Source organism: Liolophura sinensis, chromosome 2 (genome assembly GCF_032854445.1).
Source record: "Liolophura sinensis isolate JHLJ2023 chromosome 2, CUHK_Ljap_v2, whole genome shotgun sequence".
In the NCBI taxonomy this organism is placed as follows: Eukaryota; Metazoa; Mollusca; class Polyplacophora; order Chitonida; family Chitonidae; genus Liolophura; species Liolophura sinensis.
The window spans coordinates 18,166,132-18,185,084 of NC_088296.1; the positions used below are offsets into that span (position 1 = coordinate 18,166,132).

At 38.6% G+C, this 18,953-nt stretch overlaps 1 protein-coding gene across 3 annotated transcripts in view; it reads left to right on the forward strand.

Annotated features, from left to right (window-relative positions):
- LOC135463207 (adenomatous polyposis coli protein-like) overlaps positions 1 to 18,953 on the forward strand; it is a 94,859-nt gene that overhangs the window by 24,096 nt on the left and 51,810 nt on the right. For 2 of the 3 annotated variants that reach the window (XM_064740519.1, XM_064740518.1), the window contains exon 3: positions 956 to 1,940. In XM_064740519.1, the coding sequence (XP_064596589.1) occupies positions 1,007 to 1,940 (934 nt within the window). In that variant the 5' untranslated portion in view covers positions 956 to 1,006. Of the gene's footprint in view, positions 1 to 955; positions 1,941 to 11,534; positions 11,921 to 18,953 lie in introns of those variants that run through there. The other variant, XM_064740521.1, reaches the window with a different exon arrangement.

Below are 18,953 nucleotides of genomic sequence, written 5' to 3' on the forward strand. Positions count from 1 at the left end.
ATTTTTAATTAGATTTTGAAGACAAAACTACAGTTTCAGGGCTCCACACAAAAAGTATAGTTTTATCAGTCTACTCAGAAAAATGCCATCATAACAAGCTAGAATGAATACCTTGCAAACATGTTTATTGGAGCTAAAACATTAGTATGTAACTGTTGTTCTTTGGCAAATTGCTGTTCATTGTCACCTGTGCAGTGAAGTATAACAATCATGAAAACTTTATGTAGAGCATAAAACTTTGGCTCTTAGAATGTTTGCGTACATGTATGCGAGTTTAAAATGACTTTATCATATACATGTATCCTGTATTCAATCTGCCGGGTAGGTGGGAAGGCCTGCCAGCAACCTGCTGATAGTCGTGGTTTACCCCCGGGCTCTGGCTGGTTTCCTCCCACCATAATGCTGGCTGCCGTCGTATAAGTGAAATATTCTTGAGTGCGGTGTAAAACACCTATCAAAGAAAGAAAGAAAGAAATAAATAAATCAATTAATCAATCAATCAATCAATCTGCTGACTCTAATCTAGATGAAGAAGAGCTGGTACCCTTTTTATTTCTTAAGGGTCACTTTTGGATTTGATTTTTGATCGACATCACATTCGTGCTATAGACGTTTTCAATCATATCCATGAATAATGGTTTTTTTTTTATTGAAGAAAAATTAATTTTTATTTATTTATTTATTTAATTGGTGTTTTATGGTGTACTCAAGAATGTTTCACTTATACGAAGATGACCAGCATTATGGTGAGATGAAACTGGGCAGAGCCCGGGGTAAACTCACGACCATGTTTAGTATGGAAGAGCAGCTGTACATCTTATCATTTAACATGGACTGTTCACTTAATTAAAAACTACATGTATACGGGCACTTTTGGCAGGATCTTGCAGATTTTACATGTAATATTATGGTATATGTTTCTAATGTTAGACTTTTTCTCTTTTTCTGTTGGCAGATGTTTAGAAGGCTTTGATTGGTGGAGAGTGGGACAAGGCAGGCAGCAGAAATGTCGTCGTACGAAGAATTGATGAAGAAGATTGCCAGTCTGCAGGCAGAGAATACGCACCTGCGACAATATGTCCATCACAAATCTAGTCACATGACCCAGTTAGAGCAAGAATCCTCGAACATGAAAGATGTCTTGACACACCGCTCAGATGACAATTTAAGTTCAGTGCAAGAGGCGCCGTTCAATCTAAGTTTATCTCAGAATAGAGGGTCCTCTTTCCTCAACCAGTCACAGCCGTCTGGTCTCACCCAATCACAATCTGCCAATCTCAACCAGTCACATGCCAGAGATTCATCCTTCCTGAACCAATCACATTCAAGAGAGCTGTCATTCCTGAACCAAACACAGAACAGGGATGCCTCTTTTCTCAACCAATCACAGAGCAGAGATCTTTCCTTTCTGAACCAATCACATCCTAGAGATCTATCTGTCCACCATCCATCACAAGCCAGGGACATATCTTTTCTCAACCAATCGAACAAAAGAGACACTTCTTTTCTAAACCAATCATATAACAGGGAAACTTCCTTTTTCAATCAGTCACAAGTAAGAGAGCAATCATTCCTGCAAGAGGAGTCACAAAACCGGGAAGCATCACTTCATACCCAATCACAACCACCAGTTCTCAACCAATCACAAGCAATCAAAAGAGAGGCAGCATTCATTGACCAATCACAAGGTGCCTTAGTGCAGCAGCCACACAACAGAGATGCCTCCATAAACAACCAATCAGGGTCTTCGTATCAGGAGCAGTCACACAACCGGGAATCCTCATTTGTTGACAATTCACACACCTCATTTCTGGACCAGTCATCACCCCCGTATAACTTGGACCAATCGGATCCCTTGTTTCTTGACCAATCACAAACTCAGGAAGGTCACGAAGGAGGAGCTGAAGAACTGGACCAGAACTCAAATGCCACCGTTTTAAGTAAGTGAATTTTATTTTTCTTCTTTCTTCGAAGAATGTGCTTTGTGTTAAATGAAATGTTCACATTTCAGTCATTTCTGCATTCAGCCTGCTGTGAACTGAGATATTATTTCATCAGTGAGCATTTTTTAGATATTGAGGCATTTTTAAGTTCCAGAATGGTGGATGTTAATTAGAATGTTGTTTTATAGGTAACAGCAGTACATTTATCATTATATAGAATTTATATAACTCTGTAATTACATGTACATTGTATTACACAAATTCGTGGGAAGGTCGGCCAGCAACCAGTGGATGGTCATGGGTTTCCCCCGGGCTCTGCTCGGTTTCCTCCCAGCATAATGTTGGCCGCCGTTGTATAAGTGAAATATTCTTGAGTACAGCGTAAAACATCAATCAAATAAATAAATAAATAAATTACAAAAATTATGGTGCTGTATTTTAGAGACCTATTTTGAGTGAAGTTTTTCATCATGTCAGAGTTCAGTTTCATGGCATGCTTTTATAATTGTCTTTTCATTTGACTATCAGCTTGTTATTGAACATTGGTGAAATGAAGATCTGAAAATGTGGTTACATGTGGGCTTTTTAGCCTAACTCACAACTGTACATGTATACATATCAAATATATTTTATGTCTTCAAATTCAGGAAAATTGATACTGTTGTGAACTACTTTATTTCTTCTAATTTTTGGAACACCTGGTCTGCTCATTTTAGCCAATACATGTAGTTATAGCAGGAGTATTGCATTTCTTTTTTCTCACATGGTTAGGCCATCTAATGAACAACATACTCGTATTTTATACTTTTCCAAAAGGCTGGTAAAGAAATGTGATATTCTGCTTTCTACACTACTAATATCTGTCCTCAAAATTAGAAGAATTAAGGTGTCATACAGTTTGATAAGGTACAAATTCTATAAAATAAAGCTTACCTAACTTTGGCTTGAGATTTCATATTAAACGAGTGAGTAGGGCAATGCTCATGTTGGTGAGCTCTTAGAAATGGCACAACCATTTGTTGTGTTGTTTGTTTTTTTACACATTTAGGGTAATTTGCATGTGACATAGGTTGCATGTTTGGTAGGGGGAAGATTGAAAATATTATCATAAAAAATATGATTATTAGGACTAAATCTGACTTGAAGCCTCAAAAATAATGTTTTTTAATGTCTGAAAAAAAAATTAATAAAGCTGTGTCAAAAACTATACAAGGCAAAGATTTTGGAACTTACATGTACTGCAACGAAAATTGTCATTGAGATAGTAAGAGATAGGGATTGTGCACATTTCAGAGATGATGTTTTTTGTTGACATACTGATGCCACAAACATATGTTGAATTGTTGAATTTCATGCATAAATACAGGTAGAGATTGTGTATCTTGCTATTCTAGTGAGACTGTCAAAATGAGAAAAAGCTTTGCAGTGTATACTTTTTCAGGGGGAGACAACTCTGATGGGATTTTTAACAGTGCCATTATATCTAACCTGTGAATGGCATAGGCTTTATGTGCCTCAATGACCAGCACATGTAAATAGAAGTATCTCCTCTACCAACACTATGACTGTGTATAAAATTCATACGTTGTATTTTTGTACCACTCTGCTTTATATATTTTTGTACCACTTTGTATTTTTGTGAAGCTGAGGGATTTTGTCAGCAGCTTCTAGCAAGTACAGGAATTTCTGAGGTAATAGAAATCTTGATCCCTAAATACAGTGTCTGAGACAACTACATTTACATCTAAGTTTATATACAGTGTCTGAGACAACTACATGTACATCTAAGTTTATATACAGTGTCTGAGACAACTACATGTACATCTAAGTTTATATACAGTGTCTGAGACAACTACATGTACATCTAAGTTTATATACAGTGTCTGAGACAACTACATGTACATCTAAGTTTACATGTATTTTGTCGGATTATCAGAGGACAGTTAGAAAGCTTTGTTTGGAAGACACATTTGTGAGTGCACACTGTGGGATTACGCTATGTATGTGTATATCTATATCTATATATATATATATATATATTCTGTTGGGAAAATGTAAGTTTCTGCACCTAAAATATATGAATGATTTTTTGTTTTTTTAATGTCAGATACATGTACAGCACTGACATGACATGTCTGAAAAATTGCTGATGTGACATTATTATGCCATACTTATTCCTTCATTCATTCATTCATCCATGTACAGTATTTTCCCCACCATAACCTTTCAAACTTTTCTGTTAAAAAAGATATGTTACCAAAAAAAATGAGAGAAAAAGATTTTTAAAAATGACATGTCTCAATTGATCTGCTGCCCATTATAGCTTTTTCTGTAGGGTCTCCAACTCTCTTCCCTGTATACCCCTCTGTTAATCACATGCCGGCACACCCTCCCCTTACCTCTTTGCACCTTATCATGAGTGGAAATGTCTTGGGTACCATGATATAAAATCTGATCCTTAATGTGGATAATGTATGTACGTATACATCTATCATTTAGGAGTGAGAAACTGTGAATATTTACATAATACGAGGTCATCTTTCTGATAACCTGGCCTTAATCCAGTGTGATGTTAATTTTGATATGTGAAAAAAACGAGTGAATGACCAAACATTTTGACCCAGAAATTTTGCCCTAGAATCTCGTTCTTTTAGAATCCGTTTAAATGAGAGAGAAGACAAAAATGTTAAATTTTCATGTCTTGCCTTTTCTGTAGTGTCTCTCTGTGTGCATGATGGAATCCCCGTAATGGCCCCTTGTCTAGTCCTCCCTTTGAGACCCTCTTAGAATGACAAGTCTGTCAGAGACTCAGACAGCCTCCTTACCTCTCTGACAGATGGTCCATTACCGAGCACTGACCACACTGGTGGGTCATATGCTGGTCAGGCTTGCCAGGTGGTCCGCATTCCTCAGCTGATGACTGGACAGTGGCTGCAGGTAATCAATATTTCAGACCACTGACCACTTAAGCAGCTACATTAGATTCCCTAACACACTGTGAACCTTTTACCTGATGATTGTGAACACATATCTAACAACATGTATACTTTATGTAAGCCATCATGGACCCTCTGCACTGTTTTAATGTTACTGTAGAATTATAATAATAATAGTAATAATAATAATATCTTTATTTTCAGATGGTAAGAAAAATAAGTCAATATGACAGTATTCATTTTCTCCTGAGACCCTCCATTCACTCACACAGCCACCCGGCAGTCACAAGGGTTATTAAAAAACAAAATTACACTTTTGAGTAATTTTTTGTGGTTTTTTCGAGACAAGTGACGTGTAGTAAATTGCTATTGGCCTCACTGCGTTTTTCCCCCTTCTCCTTAAGCCATGCATGCAGGTTCTAAGAGGCATCTAATTTGGTTGGTTGGTTTTTTGTTGTCTTTTTTTTTTTTGTACAACAACGTCTTTTTGTTGACTGCTAGTAGATGAATTTACGTGCATGCTGTGCACTCATAGCTTTGGCTAAACTTAGCAATATTTTTTGAATATTAGATTACAGTACAACTTACTGACAAGGGATTGATACATGTAAGTAGTGTCAGGCCATTTCTTTTCCATAATAAATTTGGCCAAGTACATTTTGAAATTTTAACCACTCCTTATTTTGGGCTTTTTGGGCATGTGGCAGAATTTACTCTGGGCACTTTCCAAAAGTTGCTTACATTTACATGTGTAATTGACCTTGATGGCGGATTTAACAGTAGCAGGCTGGTCAGCACAAAAGTGCCTCATTCCCCTTAATAGAAATTCACCCCTCAGTTAGCATGACATTTTGATCTTTTGTTAACACAATTTGGAACTTTCCAGGCTAAAAAGCAAACGTCGATATTACGTGAATGGTCTTGACTGTTCCGTCCTGTTTTAAGTCTGTCCGGTGAGTTGGTTTTTAGGGATGTCTGTAATTGGCTGCTGATTGGTTGATTCACATGGGGCAGTACCGTCAGAAAGTGGCTGTCTGCAGGCAGTGTGTCGTTGGCATGGTTTGCTGGTGGCGCCATGGTAACCAGACAGCATTTGTATGATGTTTACAGGGTGAATGGTATTGATTGATTTTTCAGACCGTGATCGTGGAATGGCTGAGGACAGAGAGTCCTGGCTGGATCCACTATACAGTAGGCCTGGTTAGAGAGGTATGGGTCTATAGGTATATACATATATGTATATATTGCACTACAAGTTGTTCAGTGGGTGGGTAGAGCTTTCACTTCCGCCTTGTAGAAAAGTCCATTTGTCAGCGGCTTACAGAAGCGCATCCAGTCAGATGCTTACAACAGCCTTGCATTTTCCTTGAAACCATTGAAAATACAATGTACTGGAAAAATAGTTTATTTTTAGTCCTTGAAAATAGTTTATTTTTAGTCCTTGAAAATAGTTTATTTTTAGTCCTTGAAAATAGTTAAATTTAGTCCTTGAAAAAAGTTTATTTTTAGTTCTTGAAGAAAGTTTATTTACAGTCCTTGAAAATAGTTTAATTTAGTCCTTGAAAAAAGTTTATTTTTAGTTTTTGAAAATAGTTTATTCTTAGTCCTTGAACAGCTTAATTTAGTCCTCGAAAAAAGTTCAGTTTTAGTTTTTGGGAATTTTTTTTTAGTTTTTTAGTCCTTAAAAAAATTTCATTTTTAGTTTTTGAAAATTGTTTATTTTTAGTCCTTAAAAAAAGTTTATTTTTAGACCTTTCAAATAGTTGATATTTCAGTGTTAGAAACATGCATGTACATGTATACAGTGTATCATATCGCATTAAAATGTATGTTGGAAATGGACACAAACGAACCACCAAAAGTATGTATCTCCACACAAAGTTCTGTGCATGTATTTATAACGAATTCTCATGGAAAGTACTTGAAAACCATTTCTTTTACATGTGTATGTGTTGCGTACCCTGGGCTTGGAAATGTGGTATGTGGGCAGGGAGATTGAGCAATGTGACTGTGCAGTTTAAATCTAAAGTTGCCTTTGTTCACCACTTGAATGTCATGTGAGATATTGGTTCAAGCTCTGCCTGTATAAGGACGAAGTTTTCACTCTGATTCAATCATTTCATGTAGACTTTGCTGGCAATTACACGTACATGCAGCCAACCATACTTGTGAAACCGTGTATGTTAATTGTCTGACATGAATTTCAGGGGAGATCACTTGTTTTCAACCAAAATGACAAAAGTTCTTGAAAGTCCAGTCATGTTGTCTGACATAAAGTTTATTGTAGATCACTTGTCTTTGAACAGTAAGGCAGCATACATATTGTGTATGTCCCACTGTTGGGGAAAATATTTCTCTCACATGTTCCAAAGATTGACCCCGTAGTCAGGCACCCTAATTCTTCTAATTTTTGGGACACCTGGTCTGCTCTTTTTAGCCACTAAACATCTAATTGTAGCAGGAATATTTAGTTTCTTGTTTTTCACATGGTTAGTTCATCTAATGAAAAACATATTTATTGGAAGAACTAGGGTATGATGGCTGTATCAGATGAGTGAACTGAAAATGAGTCAAATATTCTTCCATACAGTAAATGGCCAATAATTTGACCTTTGACCCCAGATTAAGCTGCACATTTTGAATGTTTCTGAGAGTTCTGTTGATCTTAGAAAGGAGGTTTGAGGTTAATTTGGACGGTACACCTGTAGGACCTGTAGGATATCCTACTGCAGAAATGTATGTTTTAACAGCGCCAGGCATTTATTTTCCACTGAAAATGCACTTCTGTGGGCCAAATTTTAGGTATTGCTCAAATATTATCAATCAGTCAATCATAGCAAATAGGTAATGCTTACATTGTACTATAATACTTCCAACTTTTAGGATGTTTATGTAATCATATTCGCAGGGCATTTTTTTATCAGGGTGTAAAACAGATAAAATTACGCTTTTTGTGAATACCCTGAACTTGGCCCTACGAACCAATGTAGTTTTTGTTTCCAAAATCAAAATAAAAATGTGGATAAATTGCAACCGCAAGTTGCTCTTTTATAAGCAAAAAGGTTGAGGAATTTAATAAGCTAGTTGGGTATCCCTAACTGCCCTACCCAGCTGTATCTACAGGTATGCTGTGTTTGTACAGCTATGCATACCATCTGTTACATTACCTCATGTACATGTACATATCTTTCATGGGATCTGATTGGCCATTTTAAATACCTTGATCATAACTGTACCTGCCGTAGGGTCCAGGTACTAGTTAGGCTAAACCTACTGTCCACCAGGGGGTCAGGATACATGTAAAATAACACCCCCAGTGTGATGCCCTGCTAAGGGCTGACATTAATACCTGTAATCTCATGAAGGTAAACATCTGGAGCAATAACTGTCAAAATGTGCTCTAATTCAGCTACCGTTTCACATGTACCTGAAAAAGGGGAATGTAAATTGGGGATAAAGTAATGTAAGTAATCTTTGCGGAATCAGTTCTGGTAGACAAATTGTATGCAATTTGTGAATAATGATGGTTTTACTTCCAGGGATAAAGCAGTTAAACATTGCAAAGTACATGACATATACCAATTACAGCCGTGCCCAGTACTTGTCCTGTTGCCTTGTCAATAAGAACATGTGTTGGAATTCCTCAACATTTTTGCATTATGAAAGAGTAGCTTTTGGTGCAATTTATGCACATTGTTGGAGACAAAACTCTGTAGGTTTTATTGGCCAATCTCAGGGCTTCACAAAGAGTATAATTTTATCAATGAACACAGAAAAAGGCCTTCAGAGTACACCTGAATAAACACCTCGCAAACATGCAAAAAGGTTAAAGAATTACAGTACATGTATTGTGTTTATTTATCTTATTGGTGTTACATGCCATACTCCAGAATAACATGCTATCATCTGATTTGACTATTTATGGGTACCGTAAATAGTCAGGTAGGGTACAACCATACCTTTGATGCTCTAAAGAAATTAAAATTATCAAGGGAATCGAAAGGTGTCTGCATGGTTTCAGGATGTACAGTAAGGTTTTAATAAGTTGGGGGAATGTTTAGCATGTGGAGTTGATCCAGGCAAAAATTAGACTCAGTGATACTCTGGACTGTTGGTCACCCCAAGGGGATGGGGGTGGGAGCTTAACCTGTGTAGGGTGTAGTGGTGAGTAACAGACACACAGATTGTCTAATAGAGAAGCCAGACCATATGGTAGATAAACACTGCATGATCTTCCTTAGGTGTTTCTCAGTCAGATACCAGGGGAGAGTGTGGGGGCACTTAACTAAGCTTTGGCTAGACTGGATTATTACCCTGGCTTGGTCTGGACCCATGAGGGGAGAGTGTACATGCACATTTGTGTGTTGTTATTTGGAGAATGGTCTAGCTGTCATTGGCCATTCTCACACATAAAACTGCTCCATTCCGGCCAGGCTATTATATGATTGTTGAGCTGGGCACTGGGTTTTTCATCACTCATAAAACTGGCCACAATTATATACAAGTGAAAAAATCTTGAGTATAACCTTAAGCAAGGATCAAAAGAATAAATCAAATAAGTCATTGGGGAGAGGCCCATTGGCCCCAATGAGAACATGCAAGAACTGTATACATATATAAGGCCGTAAGTGGGAAGGTCTGTCAGCAACCTGCGGATGGTTGTGGGTTTCGCTCAGGCTCTGCTGGGTTTCCACCCACCGTAATGCTGGCTGCTGTTGTATAAGTGAAATATTCTGGTGTATGGCGTAAAACATATCATATTTATAATGCTGACTTGAACAAGAGTGCAATACTTGATTCTAAACATGAAACCCATGTTAGACTTACTGTAGAAGCCAGTTCAGTTTTATGGCTAGTTACTAGTATAATGAGCATTGTATTCCATGTTGGTGTATCCTTAGCAGGCTTTTCTCTTTGACAGGGTTGGCTTGAATTCATTAAACCCAGAATCTCAGAAGTTAATAGTATCCCAGAACAGTTCCCAGAAATTCATTACCATGTGGCCCTACCAGTTTTACTGTGGTCTTGCGGTGTACGTGTCATTTTATGGAAGTGAGTGCTTGGGGTTTAACCTCATACGTAACAATTTTTCAGTCATACGACAATGATTTATTTTATTCGCATTGCACATGTATAAAACAGTATTCCGTGTTAGGCTTTTGTCCTTACATATTGTATTTATTTATGTATTTGATTGGTGTTTTACACCATACTCAAGAATATTTCACTTAAACGACGATGGCTAGCATTATGGTGGGTGGAAACCAGGCAGAGCCCGGGGGGAAACCCACGACCATCCGCAGGTTGCTGGCAGACTTTCCCACATACGGCCGGAGAGGAAGATAGCATGAGCTGGACTTGAACTCACAGCGACCGCATTGGTGAGAGACTCATGGGTCCTCTGTATTGTACAGTATCTGGATAATGCTGCTGTTGGAATAGTGTACCAGGGAAATTTATTACCCAGTGGTGTACCAGTTTTATTCCTAGATACTGTGGTCTTGTACATGTGCTATAAATTGTTTTATGTATGTGTACAAGCTGTAATCCATGTTAGTGTGCCCTTATTAGTCTGTCTTTACAATGCTAGCTTGAACCTTATATCCATTTATCTCTGAATCCCAGAAATGTTTCAGCAGTAGCCAGAAATTCATGACCAGTTTTATTGTTAACTGCCGTGGCCATGTCAAGCCTCTAGATGTATGTACATTGTCAGAAGCTGTAGGCTTACTGTTCTGTGTTCTAGTATCCCATGTCAGCTTGTCCTTATCAGTCCAGACTGACTTCTGATTCCAGTTTGGCCTGTGAGAGAATGTAGACAAGACTGTGCAGGGCTATAGGGCGCAGCTCTTGAATCTGGCCATGCAGGCTCTGTGGATCTCTCTACCCATGTTGTGGTTACCATTACATACCCAGCCCTCAGCCAGCCTGATGAGCCAGCCAGCCAGCCACATATTGACCTGACACAGTGCTAAGTCCCAACACCACATCTACATAATATATACATGATGTACCATTGAATCAGCAGGGGGACTGAGTGTGACTCTGTAGCACACACAGAAACCACCCCCGTGGAGGCCAGTGCCAAAATTTTGGCTGATTTCGCAATGTACATGGTACCACGGGTTCGCCATGACTTCATAGTGATGAATATAGGCCTGGAGCATGACATCATAAAGGATAGATGTATGTGTACTGTACTGTGGGAGGATCCAAGATACTATAACAGATAGCCTTGATGTGTGGGCGCTGTCTGTTTAAGCTACAGTATCGGCCAGAGTTACTGCATAGCCAGGGATAAGCTCTGAGGCAGTGTTCTTATGTGTGAAGGAAATGGAATCTGTCAAATGGATTGTATATATATATATATATATATATATATACACACACACAGAGTTAGCCTGCAAGCTAGCATTGTACTCAGCATGTACTTGTGCTCATAGGATGGCTACAGTGTTGAAGCCTCAAGTGCATTACTCTTCTCTGTGGTAACTGACAGCATAGTGCTGGAACTCCAGGGTAATTTAATTCACCAAGAAAGATGATTCACATGTTTAGATTTATAAACATGCAGGTTGATTAATTTCTCACTGTCTTCAGGTACCTGTCCGTCAGTGTCAAGGTGTATTTGGCCATTCTTAACTGATATGGAATTTACAGTTCAGGAAGAACAACGGTTGATATAGTTCATGGTTAGATATGTTAAAGTACTGAACACATCCAGCCTGTGCGGTTCATTTACAGTATTGTATATCTGTGTGGTACGGGTACAGTAATTTGGTCTACAGGATGACTCATAAGCAATTTACTGTATCTGTGTATTTGTGATACTGTACATACGTGTGTAGTACAGCATTCACGTATGTGTATAACCGTGGAGCAGTGTCGCTGGCCGCAGTCTGAGCAACATGGAATTGCATGGAAGAAACGATTTGGCATTTGTGTCGGATATTTGAAGTGAACACATGTCGCTGTCCATTCATGCCATATTGGTTTGTAACAAACCGAATCTGACTGCCACTTGAGGACATTACATCTGAGGTAAGGTATTAACCTGTATGCTAATATTGAAATCTCACAGTTGTTTGTTCCATTACCTGACACATTTGCATTTGTACAGGTACAGCATCATGACTGCTATCAAGGTATAGAGTTTTGACTTCAACTATGGTTACATTTCCTGTTCCTTACCTGGCCAGTATTTTGTGAGCGTTAGTTTATTTATTTATTTGATTCAGTACTCAAGAATATTTCACTTATACGACGAAGGCTAGCATTATGGTGGGTGGAAACCAGGCACAGCGTGGGGGTAAACCCACAACCATCCTCAGGTTGCTTGAAGACCTTCCCACGTAGGGCCGGTGAGTGTTAATTGTTGGAGATGCGTTATATTGTACGTGTTGTACAAGCACGTGTTGTACAAGCACATGTTGTATGAACATGTGTGGCTGTACATATTCAGGGTGTTCATTTAGAATTGGAGAAGGAGGTCAAAATTCGAAAGTAGGTGGCTGAATTGAAAGTAATTATGTCACAATTTAAAACTATTGATTTAATTAGTAAGAATATTCAAAGTAGTTGGCTACAGGGACGGCGGTAGACAGCTGTCTACAGCCTGCTACTTGCCCTTTTTCAACAGCCTGCATATTTGGTTTGAGATAAAACAAAACCTGCCATCAGGATATAACATCTGGGGTACATGCAAGTAATTTCCAGGAAGCCAACATTGAAATCTTTTACCATATGCACACACATGCATCTGCGCAATATGTAAACTAGGGTCTAGACTTAAATCTGTTGTCACATTCTGTGTTCCTTTTGACAGTATACATGTAGTGACTTTTCATTGAAGGTATAAATGGCTCATTAAAGAACAATTGCTTAGCTTACATGTATGTACTGGAAAACTAGTGACTAGTATTTATTGGTAAAAAAAAAAACACATGTATGTACGTATATGCGTATACAAGGTAAACTGAAGCTCAAAAAGACTACAAGGCAATTGAAAGCTCAAAAAGACTACAGGGCAAACTGAAGCTAAAAAAGACTACAAGGCAAAGTGAAGCTCAAAAAGACTACAAGGCAAACTGAAGCTCAAAAAGACTGCAAAGCAAACTGAAGCTCAAAAAGACTACAAGGCAAACTGAAGCTCAAAAAGACTACAAGGCAAAGTGAAGCTCAAAAAGACAACAAGGCAAACTGAAGCTCAAAGACAACAAGGTAAACTGAAGCTCAAAAGACTACAGGGTAAACTGAAGCTCAAAAAGACTACAAGGCAAACTGAAGCTTAAAAAGACTACAAGGTAAACTGAAGCTCAAAAAGACTACAAGGCAAAGTGAAGCTCAAAAAAACTACAAAGCAAACTGAAGCTCAAAAAGACTACAAGGTAAACTGAAGCTCAAAAAGACTACAAGGCAAAGTGAAGGTCAAAAAGACTACAAGGCAAACTGAAGCTCAAAAAGACTACAAGGCAAACTGAAGCTCAAAAAGACTACAAGGCAAACTGAAGCTCAAAAGACTACAAGGTAAACTGATGCTCAAAAAGACTACAAGGCAAATTAAAGCTCAAAAAGATTGCAAGGTAAACTGTAGCTCAAAAAGACTACAAGGCAAAGTGAAGCTCAAAAAGACTGCAAGGTAAACTGAAGCTCAAGAAGACTACAAGGCAAACTGAAGCTCAAAAAGACTACAAGGTAAACTGAAGCTCAAAAAGACTACAAGGCAAATTAAAGCTCAAAAAGATTGCAAGGTAAACTGTAGCTCAAAAAGACTATCAGGCAAACTGAAGCTTAAAAAGACTATAAGGCAAACTGAAGCTCAAAAAGACTACAAGGTAAACTGAAGCTTAAAAAGACTACAAGGTAAACTGAAGCTCAAAAAGAATACAAGGCAAACTGAAGCTCATAAAGACCACATGCGCGCCGCAACCAATAATTATTGTACATGTAGCTTGACTGATGTAATTCTGCTCTTGTTTTCTGAGCACTGTAAATATTAAGGAGGAAAGTGCAAGTTACATTCACATGTAGCCTTCGCATTCCCACATTTACAATCAGCTTGTGTGGATTTTCCCCAGGCTTCAATCCAGTGGAACATGTTAGGTCTTCATCAGGAGCTCTGTTATCAGCAGCCACTACTTTTAGCTTAGGTTTCTGAAGAGGTGTGCGTGTGGGTCTGTTGTCATGACGATGATGTGTTAAATACAGGAGAGTTTTACGAACTAGGGTGGTTTTAAGCTGTATGCACTGAGTCTCGCATTCTGTGTTAATGGTAAGACGTTCTATTTTGTCTTTCAAGGTTGAGATAATCGTACGTTATTCTTTTTGAGCCTTGACATCTAGTCTAAGACAATTTACATGTACTGTAATTCTTCAGCCTTGTCATATATTTGCAAGGTGTTTATTCAAGCAAATTCTGAAGACTGATAAAATTATACTTTTTGAGCTGCTCAGACACTGGCCAGTCCAACCAATGTGGCTTTGTCTCCAAAATTACTCACACAGATATGTATAAATTGTGCTGATAGTTGATCTTTCATATATGAAATGGTTGAGGAATTAGGGTACGTGTTGGGGAAGATGATTCACATGTTCGAATTTGTGAACATTGATCTTTCATATATGAAAAGGTGGAGGAAGTAGGGTAGGCATTGGTCTCAGTACCCATCATGTGCATACATATGTTGGTTGCATGAACATGGTGAAACTTTGCAGACGTGGCACTCAGCCATATGCATGTTGGTTTTGGGTCTGTAACGGGTTTGTTTTGGGGGGCTACAGCACAGTTAATTACATGGATATGCAAACATATACACTTGATGCAAAAAATCCTTGTACTACATCTACTTGTACTTATTTTATTTGTACCGTGTTTGTACCGTTGAGGATAATGTTGGTACAACCCTTGCATACACGGACACCGGGGCCTCCGTGGCTCAGTTGGTTAGCGCACTAGCGCAGCGTAATGATCCAGGAGCCTCTCAACAATGCGGTCTCTGTGAGTTCAAGACCAGCTCATGCTGACTTCCTTTCCAGCCGTATGTGGGAAGGTCTTGCAGCAACCTGCAGGTGGTCGTGGGTTTCCCAACGGGCTCTGCCCGGTTTCCTCCCACCATAATACTGGCCACTGTCATATAAGTGAAATATTCTTGAGTATGGCGTAAAACACCAATCAAATGAATACATGTACACCTATGTTATACATATGTTAATGTTTATTTGTGTTACTGCAATTCTTCAACCTTTTCTCATGTTTGCAAGGTGTTTATTTAAGCATATCCTGAAGGCATTATTCTTTATGGACTGATAAAATTATACTTTTTATGAAGCCTTGAAATTGGCCAATCCAACCAATGTAGTTTTTATCTCCAAAATCTAATTATGAATAAGCATGAATTGTCATTTGCAGAAAGGTTGAAGAATTAGGGTAAATGTACTTGTTAAGTTGTCTGGATATCTGGGGGTATTATTAAGACTTGCATGCACATACATACATTTAGATGTTTGTGCATTTTTTTTTTTCTGCCAAACAATGTTTTACTTTATGTAAATTTGTTAGTCACAGCATCATTACTGAGCACAAACAGCCTTTGGCCTGAATGTGTTTGAGTGTAACAGATGCTAGCAGCAGGTACAGTTACATGTTACACAGGTATGTACATGTGTTTTTTACCCCCCTTGTAAAAGCAGCTTAATGTTAGCACCTGTGGTCAATCAGGAAGAAAAACATCAATGGAAAGTTCAAAGGTTAGGATTATGGGTTTTAGTGTGTTTGTTGACGTTACAACAGTACTGGTATTGAGACTGACATTGCAAGCTCATTACAGCAGTACCAGTACAGAGATTGACATTGCAAGCTCATTACAGCAGTTCCAGTTTTGAGACTGACAGTACAATCTCATTACAGCGGTACCAGTATTGAGACTGACAGTGCAAGCTCATTACAGCAGTACCAGTATTGAGACTGACATTGCAAGCTCATTACAGCAGTACCAGTATTGAGACTGACATTGCAAGCTCATTACAGCAGTTCCAGTTTTGAGACTGACAGTACAATCTCATTACAGCGGTACCAGTATTGAGACTGACAGTGCAAGCTCATTACAGCAGTACCAGTATTGAGACTGACATTGCAAGCTCATTACAGCAGTACCAGTATTGAGACTGACATTGCAAGCTCATTACAGCAGTACCAGTATTGAGACTGACATTGCAAGCTCATTACAGCAGTTCCAGTTTTGAGACTGACAGTACAATCTCATTACAGCGGTACCAGTATTGAGACTGACAGTGCAAGCTCATTACAGCAGTTCCAGTACAGAGACTGACATTGCAAGCTCATTACAGCAGTACCAGTATTGAGACTGACATTGCAAGCTCATTACAGCAGTACCAGTACAGAGACTGACATTGCAAGCTCATTACAGCAGTACCAGTACAGAGACTACATATACATGTTTGTACCTTTGCCTGTGGCTGTACTTGCAGCTTTTATGAACACTGTTGGTTGCATTTCTTCCTGTCGATGTTTAAAAAAACTTTTATTCCTAAAATGAACTTTACATCAGATTTATACATTAAAGCTGTCATATATATACATGTACATTAATTGGACTATTTACTGCCAAAATTTTAATCAGTCTTAAAATGAAAAAATCAACATGTTTTTTTTTTTTGGGGGGGGGGGGGGTTGTCTTTTATTACATTCCTGTTTTGAAATGCTTTTAGTATAAAGCAGATATAGTTTTGGTAAATAAATCATCATTGGAAAAAAAGATGAACACTACATTATGTTACACTACATTACAGTGCATTACATTACATGTACATGCAGTTTTCAGAAACAAAATCAGATTTGTGAAAATTGCAGTACATTTTTCTCCTCTTTGACAACAGCTGCATGTAATGGCAATTAGAGCCGCAGATTTGAGCCATCTTTTTAAGCATCGTCAAACAACATTAGATTTGCTCACTCTGTTGTTTCACATGCGGATTTTGCTAAATGTGTTTCTGTTATGCCAAATTGGCTTTATCAAATCAAGTTGAGGGAAAACACGGAGCAATCCAATCTTGCCAGCCTGACAACATTTCTGCAGGCTTTCAAGATAGCTGCTGAATGCGATATTGGGTCATGTTATACTTTTTAAAAAATAAATCATAAAACAGTGTCTTTGATGGAAGTTTGCTCATATTTTATAGACTAGTGGCCTTGGACATGTGAAGGGCTTTAATGAAAACTTTCAGAGGTTTCTGTGCATGGTTAATAATCGTGTGCGCTGATGCTAAGAGAATTAATGTCTGGACAGAAATATTGATAAATACTGTGAATCTAAAAACTTTTCTACCACTGAAGCACTTTTTTCGCTGGAAGTTATGCATACAATTATTATGAAAAAAATGTTAATAATGATTTGTTTGTGTCATTAAAGATGCAAGCTTCATAAAACTGTGCATAATATTTCTCCACACCACATAGTCCTCTCAGAATGCGTTTAAATATGGGTTACAGAGGCAGTTGAAAAGGTTGAAGAATTAGGGTATGTTGGAGTGGGATTCCTGAACAGCAGCCTGCTCGACCATGCCTTACAAGTGGAGCACTAGCTAGCGCAGCGTAATAACCCAGGAGTCTCCCACCAATGCGGACTCAGTGAGTTCAAGTCCAGCTCATGCTGGCTTCCTCTCTGGCCGTATAGTGGGAAGGTCTGGCAACATTCTGCGGATGGTCGTGGGTTTCTGCCCAGTTTCCTCCCACCATAATGCTGGCCATCGTCGTATAAGTGAAATATTCTTGAGTACGGCGTGAAATACCAATCAAATAAATAAGTAAATAAATTTTGTATAAAATAAGAGGAATTCCTCCCAAAAGAGGACAAATCTTATGCCTGATAATCTCATCAAGTGCATTTTTAGAGGCAAATAAATGTCACAAACTTTTATTTTTGGCAATGAAACTTTTCAATTTTTCCAGTAGAATATCCTCCTATGTTTCAAGCAAACCTCAAAACACATTTTTCCAAAATCAAATCTTTCCAAAAACTTTCAAAAAAAAGATGGCCAGCATTATGGTGGATGGAAACTGGGCTCTACCCACGATCATCCGCAGGTGGCGGACATACGGCTGGAGAGGAAAATCAGCATGAGCTGGACTTGAACTCACAGCACATTGGTGAGAGACTCCTGTGTCATTGCGCTGTGGTAGCGCGCTTACCAACTGAGCCACGGAGGCCCCATTATACAAAAAATACATCAGAGAAATGTTCAGAATTTTAAATTCAGAAATGCTAAAAATGAGTGTGATGTATTGTTTCCTCTTATTCCTCGAAGTGTATATAATATAATATAATAATAATTATAGGTCATTTAGGATATTCGGTCTTGAGTCTTGATGTATAACTCAATGATCCTTCTGTTCATGCATGTGTACCTGTAGTACATGCGTTTGCATGGAATTCTGTGCATGGATTAAACCTTTTGCATATTGCATATTGCATATATGCAGCTATATTTTTTTCAATCTCAATTGGTAGGCGAGCTAGCACAGCATAATGACCCGGGAGTCTCTCACCAATGTAGTCGCTGTGAGTTCAAGTCCAGTTCATGCTGGCTTCCTCTCCGGCCGTACATTGGAAGGTCCTACAGCAACCTGCGGATGGTCGTGGAATTCCTCCCACCATAATGTTGGCCGCCGTCGTATAAGTGAAATATTCTGGAATATGGCGTAAAACACCTATCAAATAAATAAATATTTTTTTCAATTACAAATGTGCGTGTGCATGTAAAACAGTTCTTTACTCTCCAAAAAGGGGCCTCCGTGGCTCAGTTGGTTAGCGCGCTAGCGCAGCGTAATGACCCAGGATCCTCTCACCAATGCGGTTGCTGTGAGTTCAAGTCCAGCTCATCCTGGCTTCCTACGTGGGAAGGTCTGGCAGATACCTGCGGATGGTCATGGGTTTCCCCCGGGCTCTGCCCGGTTTCCTCCCACCATAATGCTGATTGCCGTCATATAAGTGAAATATTCTTGAGTATGGCGTAAAACACTGATCAGATAAATAAATAAATACTCCCCAAAAAAAAA